This window comes from Podarcis vaucheri, assembly GCF_965113315.1.
Source record: "Podarcis vaucheri genome assembly, chromosome: 13".
Taxonomy (NCBI): domain Eukaryota; kingdom Metazoa; phylum Chordata; class Lepidosauria; order Squamata; family Lacertidae; genus Podarcis; species Podarcis vaucheri.
In genome coordinates, this window is record NC_138751.1 from 39,268,866 (window position 1) to 39,283,580 (window position 14,715).

The 14,715-nt window shown below is 48.1% G+C and overlaps 2 protein-coding genes across 8 annotated transcripts in view; one reads left to right on the top strand and one right to left on the bottom strand.

The window, feature by feature from the left end:
- Positions 1-14,715, bottom strand: part of SHANK1 (SH3 and multiple ankyrin repeat domains 1) — a 142,373-nt gene that overhangs the window by 89,310 nt on the left and 38,348 nt on the right. The gene's annotated exons all lie outside the window — the stretch shown is intronic.
- Positions 12,253-14,715, top strand: part of CLEC11A (C-type lectin domain containing 11A) — a gene marked incomplete at its 5' end in the record, with an annotated part of 39,142 nt that continues 36,679 nt past the window's right edge. The window contains one exon of the mRNA XM_082195380.1: positions 12,253-12,301. Within this exon, the coding sequence (XP_082051506.1) occupies positions 12,253-12,301 (49 nt within the window). The remainder of the gene's footprint in view (positions 12,302-14,715) is intronic.

Consider the following 14,715-nt stretch of genomic DNA (forward strand, 5'->3'; position numbering starts at 1 on the left):
GGGAATTCCTGACGTACATAGAAGCCAACTGCCTTAGCTTTTTTACAGCTACCTCAATTTACTTCCAGCTGTTCGGCACTCAAGACTCTCGAGCTGTCATTAGGCGGAACCAGCGAGACCTGCGATGAAATGTTCTCGTGGATGCTTGCCTCCTAAAAAGGAATGACCTTGGTACAGGATGCCAGCCAGGTCTGTATAAAGCTGCCTTGTAGCGCACCAGAATATTCATCCTTCTAGCTCAGTATTGGCTACACAGACTGGTGATGGCTCTCCAGGATTTCAGATGGGGGGGGCATTCCCTCTGTATCTGAGGACGCTGTGGGTTGAGCATGGAGACTTTGACATGCAATGGGGATGCTTTATCTCTGAGCAAAGGCTCTTCCCGAAGGATCATGTGTCTCTCCAGGATACTACAGTGGTACCTCTGGTTACGTACTTAATTCGTTCCGGAGGTCCGTTCTTAACCTGAAACTGTTCTTAACCTGAAGCACCACTTTAGCTAATGGGGCCCCCCACTGCTGCCGCGCCACCGCAGCACGATTTCTGTTCTCATCCTGAAGCAAAGTTCTTAATCCGAGGTACTATTTCTGGGTTAGTGGAGTCTGTAACCTGAAGCATATGTAACCTGAAGCATATGTAACCCGAGGTAGCACTGTATAAACAGGCCATTCCTCATATTTCTGTCTCCCCATTTTCTGTCGTTCTTTTTAAGCCAGCACTCAACATTCCACGGATAATGGAGCTGCTCAATCCTAATTGTGTTGTTTTAGGGCTATTTCCCCTCCATTAGGCCAGTTTGAAAAAATATATTTTTGTGTACTTTGCACTGCCCATTCTTGAGGTTCCCCTGGGCATACAAAGGCCTCCCTCTGGTTTTTAAGTGGCCTTTTTTGACCTCATATCCGTCGGCACCACTTGAATTCACTTTTAGTGACGATAAGGGATAAATATATTTACGCAGGCACTAATTAGTGTCTCTGAGGGTGCAAACATACCGATTCGCTCACTGGATCAGAGGGCAGAGTCAAGGTAGGAAGGCAGACCTTGACCTGTTCCAATAAGAGCCATGGATTTGCTGAAAATGCTGGCTGGCAATCTAAGCAGTGGAAAGGGCTTGCAGTTCAGTGGTGTGAATCACAGAACCAGAAGGAGCTAGCATTCGAAATTCGCCAGGCGCATTTTGCGACTGGTGCAGGTCCAACTGCAACCACATGGAGATCTCTGCATGCCAGCTTAGCAACTGAAGTCTCCATCTGGTTGGCCCCTCCAGTTTTCTTGAGCAGATAAGCAGAAGAGCATTTATATCCCTGATGGGGAGTGGTCATGGAAGTACACCTGCAGTGGGACCGGATCAAGGTAGAAATGTAGAAATGCAGAAACCAGCCTTCTGTACAAAAAGTAAAATTGGCTTTAATTGCCCTGCCCACTTCAGCCTTTGGCTCTGCCCACCACTGGGCCCGTGTGGCCCATAAAATGTCGCCCAGAAGGGAATATATACATTTCACTAACCACTCTGTTTCACATAAGCACTTTGCAATTCAAAGCAGGCTGGAGGAACTGACAGAATTTCTGGGAGACCAATGGGCAGCGTTTGTGGCTAGATTTCACTTCTAGGCAAAAGCAATCACGCGGCTAGCTTCAAAATGATCTAATTTTGGTTTCTCTCCTTGCTCCTTTATTTGTTTAAGGCAAGCTTGCCTTTTCTATTTAAAGCAAAGTCTTCACCTGAGGCATTTTATTTTTTTAAAAGTTTGCATACATTTAAACAAATTAACACACGGAAATGAGTAATGACTATTTATTCCTGCACCCGCCACCCCATGCCCCCCGGCTGCCTTGCCTCCAGAAGTGAAAAGCACCCTGTAGGCCACACTTCTGGGGAACCTTTATTTTGTCATGTATCACCTCAGGAGTAATTGATGGCGCCCTGAGAAGCTAAAAATCAGACAGAGCCTAAGCCAAAAGAGAGCAAGGCACCCCCTTCCCTCATTCTCTTTCTGCCACAGAGCTGAAGTTCCCATCAACCTTAACAAACAAGATTTCCCAGGATCCTTTGGGGGGAGTCATGCGCTTTAAATGTGCCTTGAATGTGTGGTGTGTGCATAGCCAGCAGTGTCTGCCACCTCCTTCTCTCTCCTTCTGTCATCTCTTTCTTTCCCTCCCTCCCTCCCTCTCCCTCTCCGCTGCTGCTGCTCCCTTTCTCTCCATCTTCCCCTCCTAGATACCCACGTGAGATCAGTTTAACAGCCATGTGTGGGCATTAGGCTACAGGCTCATCACCCCCGCCCTAGGCCTCTGTTTCTTAGCACAATGCCAATGTTCCACAACAAGAATACATTAGGGTTTCCATATTCCCCAAAGCGGGTCAAAAGTCATCAAGCTTTTTTGGGGAACATCTCCCCCAAAATCTAAGTTTTGGGGGAATTTTAAAATTATTTTTAAAAAATTTAAACACACACACCCTTGCCATACGTTGATTTGACAAAAATCCACCCAGGCGCCATTTTCCTGTCCAATTCCTGGATGTATGGCAGCCCTATGATACATATTCATGGAATTGTAGAGTTGGAAGGGACTCCAAGGGTTATCTAGTCCAGCCCGCCTCAAAAAGTAAAATTCCTGACACCCACAAAGTTGTTGAGCTTTTTTAAGGAAGACCCCAAAATTGAAACCTCCCCCCAAATAGTGATTTTAAGCTGTTTCCGCTGCTTTCCCCTTCACATTGCCATACACCTGGGTTTTCCCTTACATTCTGCGAATTCGGCAATGGCTAATGAGAGGTTTCCTAGTACATCTGTCACTCGTGCAAATGAAAAAATGAAGAGGCTACTCGTGCAGGCAGAAGGCTTTTTCATATTTCAGGTTGTTAAGCCAAAAAACGACTGAACCATACAATTGTATTTCAGAGTTGAACAGCTTTTTAACCTTGCATTTCCACAATCCAAGCCTCACGCTCTAAGTCTAGCCATTGCACTTATGCCTCAAGCCCCAAAGGAGGAAATACAGAAACACATCAAATGGAGAAATGCCGCGAACAGACCTCAAAGGTGCACAGAGGATAATTTATTGGCCCAATGCAGTTAGAATCTGTTGGTCCTCCCTTGGGGGCAACTGATTTGTTGCTTGGAAAAAAAATGATCAAAAATATCTTACACACCATATCAAAAGTTTCCTCCTTTGGGTGGGAGGGTGGGGAGACAGGGAGAAAGATCAGTAATCTCTAAGGAAGAATCTATGAACTCAAAGCACAGAGGACCAATAAACCCAGCTCTGTGAATCTTTAGTCATTTCAAGTTCTTGTGCCCCAAACATTGGGGGGGGGGAGAGATCTGCCTCCTCTAAAATCTTTTTGCTCCCTCCTGCTACTGGGTGTATTGTCACCCAAACAATTAGGCACCCTTGCTCTCATTTCCCAAGAAGGTGATGGAATTCCTAAATGAGTATTTGGTGTTTGTGTGTGTGTGTGTGAATGAGAGAGTTGGGCAAACAGAATAAATTAAAATAAAAAAAATCCTTCCAGTAGCACCTTAAAGACCAGCTAAGGGTGGTGGGAATGGGAGATTGGCAGATAGCTGAGATGAGCCTGTTGACGACTCTTAACGACTGTAATAGGTCGTTAAGAGTCGTCAACAGGCTCATCTCAGCTATCTGCCAATCTCCCATTCCCACCACCCTTCTGAGTAATACCCCTCCCCACCTTCTCACTATATAGAAGGGTATGGCAACTTCTGTTTCAGTGTATCTGAAGAAGTGTGCATGCACACGAAAGCTCATACCAAGAACTAACTTAGTTGGTCTTTAAGGTGCTACTGGAAGGATTTTTTTTATTTTGACTATGGCAGACCAACACGGCTACCTATCTGTAACTAGAATAAATTAATGCAGAGAAGATGGGTGTATTGATTGATTGATTGATTGATTGACTAAAATACTAATCAGGGCTTTTTTCAGCCAGAACTCACAGGAACTCAGTTCCAGCACCTCTCAGGCGCCATTGCCATTACAAGAGAACAAGGCAGGAGTTCATTGTGAGTTCTGGCACCTATATTTTTATAAAAATAGCACTATAATAGTAAGGTAAAAGACCCCTGGATGGTTAAGTCCAGTCAAAGGCAACTATGGAGTTGTGACGCTCATCTTGCTTTCAGGCTGAGGGAGCTGGCGTCCACAGACAGCTTTCTGGGTCATGTGGCCAGCATGACTGAACCACTTCTGGCACAACGGAACAATGGAAGCCAGAGTGCATGGAGATGCCATACACTTTCCCACTGCAGTAGTACCTTTTTTATCTGCTTGCACTGGTGTGCTTTCGAACTGCTAGGTTGGCAGGAGTTGGGACCAAGCAACGGGAGCTCACCCTGTTGTGGGGATTTGAACCACCGACCTTCCGACTGGCAAGCCCAAGAGGCTCAGTGGTTTCGACCACAGCACCACCCGCTCCTAATAATAATGATGATGATGATGATGATGATGATGATGGTTGGGGGTCTAGGTGTAGCCTGTAGGTGCTCCCAGACCCAGCTGTTTCACTGGTGATAGAACTGACCAGAAGCACTTTCCACCACCTTTGCCTCCTTCTCAAGCCTTGTCCAGAAACCTGCCACTGGATTTTTCCAAAGTGCAGCAATCAAAATATTCACCAGAGATCAGATGGCTGAACCACACAGCTCCTATCCAGAGGTGTGCCCCAAGTCTGAAAGTGTTCTGGGCAAAGTGACTTTTGGTGGGCCTTTCCTGACTACAGTGGCAACTCTCAAAAACAGGGGGAGGGAACCTAAGGCCCATGGGCCACACGTGGCCCATGGGGGTTGTTTTACCAGCCCACAAGCCATCCCCGAACCGAGCTGCCTGCTTGGTGAGTCCCCACACGCTGCACTAAACTGCTGCAGCGCGGCACGGGGACTCGCTTCCGTGGGACTGGAAATCACGTCTGCGCAGATGCCGGAAATCGTGTCTGTGCAGATGCTGGCAATCGTGGGTACACGCGCGATCCGGCCCACAGAGGGATCTCCACTAGAGTAAACCGGTCCAGGCGAGGTGAACGTTGCCAACCCCTGCTCTAAAGCACCACCATGTGGCAGGAAGGAAGCTCCAGGAATCAGCAGAGGGCGCTCTGCTGAGGAGGGTCCCTTGGCAATTGCCTAATGGCGACAACTGCTGATACTCACAGCTTTCCTATGATCTGCTCCACAACTCTACTCTTTTTCGGATCCCATTAATAGGGGATATCCAACAGACGAATATTTGAGACAGTGCTTTTTTTAGCGCTGGGACAGCATCCCCGGGTCAATTTGCTGAGCGTCCCCTTTTTCTACTTTTGGGCAGGCTTTGAAAGCCCATCTTTTAAAACAGGCAGGCAACATTTAGTTCCTCCCCCCCCATTAGGAGCTTTGTATTCTCAAAACCGTTCTGTTCATTTTGCCAGACTACAAAAGCTTTGCATATCAAACATACGATTGCATTACGTTCTTTTGCACAGAGAAAATAGACATCAGATGAAACGCAGTACAAAATAAAATAAATAAAAGCAATCAGAGAACAAATGAATAAAAATGTGTTGTTTTGGGTTGTTTTCTCCAAATACTGTCACTTAACAGTTTTAACACAAGCTTTCTTAATCGTGTTTGTTTTCTTCCAATTGGTTTATTAAATTTTGTTGCGCAATGCTGCTCTCTCGCTGCGTGTAGTACCCCAGTTTGAGTACATTTATAGAAAAAGCAGTTGTGATGATGATGATGATGGAGAAACATGTTCCTCATGGATGCTCCAGGCAACATCTCCAACAACCTCGCTTTCCTGGATTCCTGCTGATAAAAGCTTTCTATTTTAATAAGATGTTCTCTGCCTGCTCCCCCTTTGCTGCTGTTCATATGTTTGCAGGAGGGAGAGAGGCACCTTGCAGAAAAGGCTGTTTGCCAGGATGCCAAAGGTGCCGCATGGGTCTCCATGCCCATCTTCTGGCATTTTGTTAACCAAGAGAAAATATACAGGATGGCCTTCCCACATTTGGTGTTGCGCCATACATTTTGGACTGCAACTCCCACCGTCCCTGACTGCTGGTCATGCCAGCTGAGGCTTATGGGAGTTGTAGTGCAAAACATCTAGAGCAGGGTTTCCCAAACTTGGGTCTTCAGCTATTTTTTGGACTACAGTTCCCATCATTCCTGACCTCTGGTCCTGATAGCTGGGGATGATGGGAGTTGTAGTAAAAAGAAACAACAACAACATCTGGAGACCCAAGTTTGGGAAACCCTGATTTCGAGGAACTCAGGTTGGGAAGGCAGATCTCAGACACAGTCCTCATCACCAGGGCCAGCCCAACCAGGAAGACAGACAAGGAAGCCACCAGAGACAAGAACAGAAAGGGCACCCATCATGTCTGTTCCTGAGTCCAGATTGAAGAGAAAATTCTAAATAAGGAGAGCAGGAGGCCCTGGAGTTGCCCATCAACGACTAACACCTCAGCAGCAAATTCAGAGGTTACCTGGTCCCAGTTTTTCCATTATGGTGAAACAGAACATTTAAATATGAGTAATTATTCCTAAAGAGGGATGCGGGTGGCGCTGTGGGTTAAACCACAGACCCTAGGACTTGCCGATCAAAAGGTTGGCGGTTCAAATCCCCATGACGGAGTGAGCTCCCGTTGCTTGGTCCCTGCTCCTGCCAACCTAGCAGTTCGAAAGCACATCAAAGGGCAAGTAGATAAATAGGTACAGCGGGAAGGTAAACGGCATTTCCGTGCGCTGCTCTGGTTTTCCAAAAGCGGCTTAGTCATGCTGGCCACATGACCCAGAAGCTGTACGCTGGCTCCCTTGGCCAATAAAGCGAGATGAGCGCCACAACCCCAGAATCGGCCACGCCTGGACCTAATGGTCAGGTGTCCCTTTACCTTTACCTAATTATTCCTAGATTTTCATCTATGCATAGAAATCATCATATGCATTCCATCCCCCCACCATCAGGAAGACTGGGTCCTCTTGTCTGGTGAGGCGTAAGCAGCCACTCAATGGTGGCTCCCATGAACTGAGAGTGCCCCCAGAATCCTCAGTGGCTTTGCAGGTAGGTCTCCGCTTAAACAGGGATATCCCTTGCTCCATCTCACAGCGAGCACAAAGAGCTCTCGAGCCAGCCCTGGCTGAATCCCAAGCCACTGTGTGGCCAATCCGACTTTGCATTGCCACGGCATCCTTCACTCTGGGAATTAAAACGTTGCATTCAAAGCAGGTTGTGCCAAACAATCAAAACTTGATGTATATTTTGCTTCCTTGGCATAAATCGGCTCCCTTTGCATTCTGTGTTCTGACATTTGAGGATTTCTCTTTTTTTCGAGGAGGATTTGAGATAGAACAGAGCGAGAGCAAGCAGGAAGAGCGTTCAGCAGGCGAGGGTCTGTACATTTGTGTATGTGCGTGGGGGGGCGGGCGGGGGCGGCGCATGACTGTAAGCTAAGGAGGTGCGTGGGACACCGCACAGGACACAGAAATTGTGTGCATTTCCCCATAAACGTCGGAGACTTCATCAGGCGGTGAAAATACATGGCATTCACCGAACACATTTTAGAGTATCACAAGTGCTTCACCTAGATGATCTCTGTAATCTTTACAACAACCCTGCAAAGTTCTTTGGCGATCACTCGTAGCCGAGTAAGATTGTCTTCCATAAACACGGTTTTAACAGTGAGTCCGTAAGTGACTGGAGATCAATTCTGGATCCACAAGCCCTTCAACAGTGGGGACATTGGTTTCTGGGCAGGAGTTGATCAGGGTGTGGGTTTGCCAAGCGTGCCTTCCTCTTAGCACGTTTCTCCCTTGCATCCTGAGTTTGAGCGTCTTCAAAGCCCATGACACTTTGGTAAAGGCTGTTCTCCAACTTGAGCACTCGCAGGCCAGCGTTTCCCAGTTGTCAGTGTGTATACTACATTTTTTAAGATTTGCCTTGAGAAAGTCTTTAAACCTCTTTTGTTGACCCCAGCATTACGCTTTCCATTTTTCAGTTCAGAATAGAGTAGTTGCTTTGGAAGATGATAATCAGGCATCTTAACAACCTGACCAGTCCAATGAAGCAGATGTTGAAGAATCGTGGCTTCGACACTGGTGATCTTTGCTTCTTCCAGTACACTGATATTAGTTCGCCTGTCTTCCGAAGTGATGTGTAATTTTTTCCCAACAGTGTCACCCCAATATTAGAAGGAAGGCAGCTTAGGCAGAGACATACATGGTGGGGTCAGCTCAGATATAGCACACCCTTCTCCCCTTGGGTGCTCCCGTTCTTTTCCTCCCTCCTCTTGTGTGAGCAGACCATAGCTTGCCATCCTATATGAACTGGCAAAGCATCATGCTGGATTTAGATGGTGAAGAGTTAGTTTCGAATCCTCCCTCTGCCACGAAATGCACTGAGTGCCGTCGGGCCACTGACACTCAAGCTCAGGAGTCAGCAAGCTTTTTCAGTAGGGGGCCGGTCCACTGTCCCTCAGACCTTGTGGGGGGCCGGATTATATTTTGAAAAGAAGAAGAAGAATGAATTCCTGTGCCCCACAAATAACCCAGAGATGCATTTTAAATAAAAGGACACATTCTACTCATGTAAAAACACGCTGATTCCCGGACTGTCTGCGGGCCAGATTTAGAAGGTGATTGGGCCGGATCCAGCCCCTGGGCCTTAGTTTGCCTACACATGCTCAAGCTAATCAATGTCATGAGGTTGTTGTGAGGATAAAGCCAGCCACTATGTATGCCACCAGCATTCAAAATTTGCCACGCACATTTTGACCATCGAGCAAGTGAAGATGCCCGGGTGCCAGGATGGCGCTTGACATCTCCACCATTTTGGGAGTGCCTGCCTGGGGATCCTTGGGTTTCTTCGAGGAAGGATGGGGGGGGGGACTTTTAATCCCCTCACACACATTGGATTGGTGTGGTGCAGTGCAGTGGTGGAAATATCAGAGTAGGACTGAAGAGTTCAAGGCTTAGCCATGGAGCTCATTGGGTGACCTTGGGCCACTCAAACTTTATCTGAGCCTAGTCTACCTCACAGGGCCGCTCTGAGGATAAGAGATGGGGAGGGACAATATACCTGAGTTCCTTGGATGAAAGGTAGGAGAGAAATGTAATACCAAACTTTAAAAGCGCACACCCCTCCAAATATCCTGGGAAGCGTAGTTTCTCCCTTACAGAGCTGCAATTCTCAGCTCCCCAACAACACTCCTGCTCAGTGGAAATAACTGGGAACAACTCAGTACCCAACCTTTGAAATGGAATACTAACAGGAGAACATTGCAGGGTATTAGAACCACAGAGTTGGAGGAACATCCTTATAGAACAGGAATTCTTTCTTTTCTTTTTTTCAAAATATAGTCCAGCCCCCCCCCCCAAGGTCTGAGGGACAGTGGACCAGCCCTCTGCTGAAAAAGGACTCTTCCAACTCTATGATTTTAGGTTGAATCTAGGTTGCAGTCACCGCAAGAGAATGTCTATTTTCCAGGGGACTAGACTACCCTCAGGATCCCTTCACAATTCTAGGATTCTGTGATCTCAGCTACATTGCTTGACTGTAGCTTGCTCTTGCAACAATTCACTTGTCCCAGTATGCAAGTGAAATCTCCACATAGCTGCAGTTGGACCCACCACCCCAGTAGCAAAACGCACCTTGAGAATTTAGAACATTGCCTCCAGGCAATTGGCTCCCCGTGCTGAGCTGCTTTTCCCTGTCACCGATTGCAGCTATACTCTTTTCCACATACAAACACTTGCTCACATCGAACACACCACCCGCTTTCTCACACGGGTGCAGCCCAAATGAGGCCGGTGCGGTACAGCAATTCAGAGTGCCGGTCTGCAACCAGACAGACCCAAGTTCGAATCCTGACTCGCTGGGTGATGCTGGGCCAGCCATTCTCTCTCAGGCTGTGGTATTCTACCTCACAAGGTTGTTGTGGGCGGGGAAACAGAACTACCCGTGCCGCAGTTATCTCCTTGGAGATAAAGCAAGAAATAAATGTCAAAAATAATTTCCTCCTGTCTTCTCTTTACACACATACATTCAGGCAGAGTGAAGTCGGTGCATGAGCGTCTAAGTCCTCTGCCCTCTCTCCTTCACACAATTCTTTTAATCTGCTGAGAAAAAGCACCGAAGATTAAGGCGCAAAAGCTCTACACCATACTCAGGCAAATACCGGGGTCTTGTCAGAATCCTGCTTCTTTATTGCAAATAGGGGTGAGGTCATCATGTACGACTAGTCTCACCCCCAGCTGCCATTTAAATCCCCTTCCTCCATAGTAATACTACATACATGTACAGTACAGGATTGCATTCTGGAGAAATTAATATAGCAGCGGGCATAGAGGGCTAGCACTCATCTCAGTGCTGCTGGGTGGACCGCCCTACACCGGGTAATCCCCCGCCAGATCTGGCCCTCGACCGTCACATGAATGCTGGCATGCTGGAAACAGCAGATGCAAAAGCACCTTGAGATTAGCACGTGTCCTGTTATAGCCATGCAATCATTCATTTATGCACATATGCAAATGGATATATATGCAAACTCGTGTTAGTCTGGAGCTGATTGTGCACCTGCTGTTCCCAACGTGCCAACGATTCGAGTGGCTGCGATCTCATGGGCCACCCGCCGCCCCTGAAAGAAATGAGCGCATGCTCCCATTTTGGGCATGGCTGTACATTCCCACATACATGGGAGCGTGAAAGTACATATTGGGCATGCACACAAATGCTGCAAGCCATATTCACATGGCACATGGACGTCTATTTTCGACTAGGTGCCTGGTTACAAAAATCATGTACACAGATGATGTTCATAGCCGTATGTACTCTTATACATATATACTAGGGAATAAGCATGCATACTTAATTGTTTCACACAGAGAAGCAGAAACATGCAGGCATGCACCACTCCAAACGTGCACATGTAGGTCTGCAGAAGCTCTCTCCCAAGCAAACCTATGCCCATGCACATCCTTACAGGCATAGGGATATGTGTCTGCATGCTTGCAGAGAGAAAGAGAGAGAGAGAGAGAGAGAGTGTGTGTGTGTCTCACACGCACTGAGCCAGGCATGTGCATATCCCTCCTCCCTCACACCGCAGTAACTGTTCTCTCTGCACACCCAGCAGAAATACTCTCAGAAGCATGAATCAAAGACTCAGGAGCTAAGAATAGCCAGGGCCAGCTGGGCGGAGGAGAGGCAGCGCAGGCGCCATTTGGAATAATGCCAGCCTGGGGGGGGGGGAGAGAGGGAGAGAGAGAGAGAGATGTGGTGCCCCCCCTCCAAAAAAACTCCATCTCTGGAGGCAGAGGGGGCAAATGGATGGGAGGATCCTTGCTGGACCCCTGCCCAGAAATTGCTATTATAGTGGAGGGGGAAAAGTATGTAGATGGATTAGATAGATGGGGAGAGAAATTGAAAATTGGGGGGGGGTACTGTGTGTGTCACACCCCCTTGCTGACCCAGCCTCTTTACAACCCCAGGCCAGCAAGTCCATTTGAGAGAGGGAAGTGGGAGATCTGGCCCTGTCGACTGGGCAGAGCCATGAAATGGGAGCCTGCAGATGCACGCAGAGCACACCGTCCAAATCTGGCATGCGAGGAGCACCGCCTTGCCTGTCAAGGCTGCTGAGAGCTTGATCCTGTGTCAACGTCAACCCTAGATGCAAAAGCTTCTCTCTGTGTGTCTCCTCATCCTTTCTGCATCCCTCTAGTGCCACGTGCAGTGGGTGTGAAATGAGGCCAAATGAGGCCAATTCTCCCCCGTGTCACCCATGCACACTTGGCTTCCTCTCCTTACACTCACACGCACAGCGCCCTTTTCTCTCTCACTCATACACACACTCTCACATATACATATTTTCAGATTCCTTAGATGCACATGGATCCTGTATATGTGGGCCACCATGGTTATACAGAATCACAAGCTTATCTTGAGCCTGCCATGCTGGCTTTGGGCCTGGGAGGTCTGAGCTGGGCAAGCTTTGGCTAAGTTGTTCTCTCTCGGCCTTCGTTCCCTCATCAGAAAAATGGGGATAATCGGCTGAAGGTTCAGGTTCTGAGGCAAACAAACATGGGGCTTGCAACTATATGTGTGTGATGCAGCAGCAGCAAAAAAAGCTCATGCTATTCTAAGCTGCATCAACAGAAGTGTAGTGTCCTGTCAAGGGAAGTAATAGTACCACTCTATTCTGTCTTGGTCAGACCACAACTGGAGTCCCGGGTCCAGTTCTGGGCACTACAATTTAAGGCGGATATGGACAAGCTGGAATGGGTGCAGAGAAGCGCGGCCAGGATGTTCAAGGGTCTGGAAAGCAAGCCTTATGAGGAACGGTTGAAGGAGCTGGGTATGTTTAGCGTGGAAAATTGGAGACTGAGAGGAGATGTGAAAGCCATCTTCAAACATCTCAAGGGCTGTCACACGTGGAAGATGGAGCAAGCTTGTTTTCTCCTGCTCTGGAAGGTAGGACATGAACAAATGGCTTCAAGTCACAAGAAAGTAAATTCCAGGTAAAGATCAGAATAACTTTTGAATGGTAAGAGCTTGTTTGACAGTGGAATGGACTCCCTCGGAAGGTGGTGGACCATTAGAGGTTTTTAAGCAGAGGTTGGATGGCCACCTGTCATGGATGCCTTAGTTTAAATTCCTTATTGCAGGGGCTTGAACCAGATGGCCCTCAAGGTCCTTTCCAACTCTGCAGTTCTATGATATGTGCCACATAATACTCTACACAACGCTGCCAGTGTGTTGTAGTGGTTAAGAGTATTTAACTAAGACCTGGTAGACCAGGGTTCAAATCTCCACTCCCACTGGGTGAACTTGGGCCAGTCACTGTCTCTTAGTCTAACCCTACCACACAGGATTGTTGTGGGGATAAAATGGGGAGGGGGAGAACTGTGGGTAGCACCTTGAGCTCCTTAGAGGGAAGGCGGGGCAGAAATGCAAAATGAAATGATAAAATGAAATGGTAATTCATGGTGGGGGGCGGTCAGGGCATTTTCAGGGGAGAATCAGTAAGTGGGAAGGGATGATTAACCCTCCTCCTCCCGCTTACCTAGGGACGTGGGTGGCGCTGTGGTCTAAACCACTGAGCCTAGGGCTTGCCGATCGGAAGGTCGGTGGTTCGAATCCCCGCAACAGGGTGAGCTCCCGTTGCTCAGTCCCAGCTCCTGCCAACCTAGCAGTTCGAAAGCACGTCAAAGTGCAAGTAGATAAATAGGTACCACTCCAGCGGGAAGGTAAACAGCATTTCTGTGTGCTGTTCTGGTTTCGCCAGAAACGGCTTAGTCATGCTGGCCACATGATCCGGAAAAACTGTCTGCGGACAAACACCAGCTCCCTCGGCCAGTAAGGCGAGATGCACCGCAACCCCAGAGTCATCCACGACTTGACTTAAATTTCAGGGGTCCTTGACCTTTACCTTTTACCCGCTTACCTGTTCATTTCTGAAACTCTCTTGGTGTTTTTAATTTGACCCAACCCCCAGCCCGCTAGGCATCAAGACCAGAAATATGCCCAGTGAGGGAGAAATGGCCAGGAAGTTATTTGCAGGGTGGGGGGAATGGGTAGTATGGGAAGGGTTAGGTACCGCCCTCCCGCCTGTCAACTCTCCCCTAAAAATGCAGCCCCTGCTTCTACATTTGCAATACCTTGGCAAATGTGGATTAAGGAGCTTGCATTTGTCGAGATGTGTCATTCCGTCTGCCTTGGCCTATTTTGCAGAGGATGTTGGGATGAGAGATTAAAGAAGGAGAGACTGTCAGTGGTCTTGAACTCCTGGGAGTCAGAATAACAATAAATTAATGCACCCGCCCACATAAAGACCCTTTTTCACTCATTTAGAATTCCAAGGGCTAATCTTGCAAAATATTCATTAATCCATATTTGCAGACTTCCCACATATAACAAAGCATGCCCTCTTCAATATCAGCATGCAACATATATGGATGGTCTCTTTGGGAATCAGTCCCAAGGTATCCCTCATTTCCCCTGGGGCTTAAAGCACTTTTGCCTAATGAAGCCCTTATTAAAGCGATGTTTTCGACTACTACAGCGCTGCGGGAGCTACTTTCCTCATAGGTTCACCCCACATCTCTTGCGACCGCATGGATAGGGCAAATAACACGGGTCTTCCTTGTGGGGCCAGGACCCTCAAACCCACATCGTCAGACCCACCAGGCGGTTGCAGGCCTTTTGATGCGGTTGCAGTGCTGTGGGATGAACCCATAGTCGAGCTAGTGGCACAGTGCTGTGCTGGAACGCCAGGCAGGCCCAGCAAATGGATATGGGTACACACAGCACTTGGCAACAGCTTTCGAAATTAGCCGGGCACCAGGCGTGTTTTGCGACAGGCAGGAAATGCCAGGAAGTGGAGACGTCTGGTCTCCAGGTTTGGCACCTAACATCTCCATTTGGCTCCAAAAAACATGCTGTTCTGCCCCCATACCATTTGCTTTGTAATCTTGCAAAAGAATTACACATATTGTGGTGGCGACCATAACCTCCCTACCTGCTGCCATTGGTAGGGCAGCAGGTAGGGAGGCCAACAGTAGGGGGAGCCGAAGCAGAGGCAGCTGGTTCTGGTTTCGTCCCCATCCTCCTCCCTGCTGAGTTCCACAAAGACAAGGAGGAAGAGGAGAAAGCTGCCACAGCCAGTGCCACCCACTGGACTAGATGTAAGTAAGGAGACGGATGGGTATGGGGGATGGAGCTGATGGC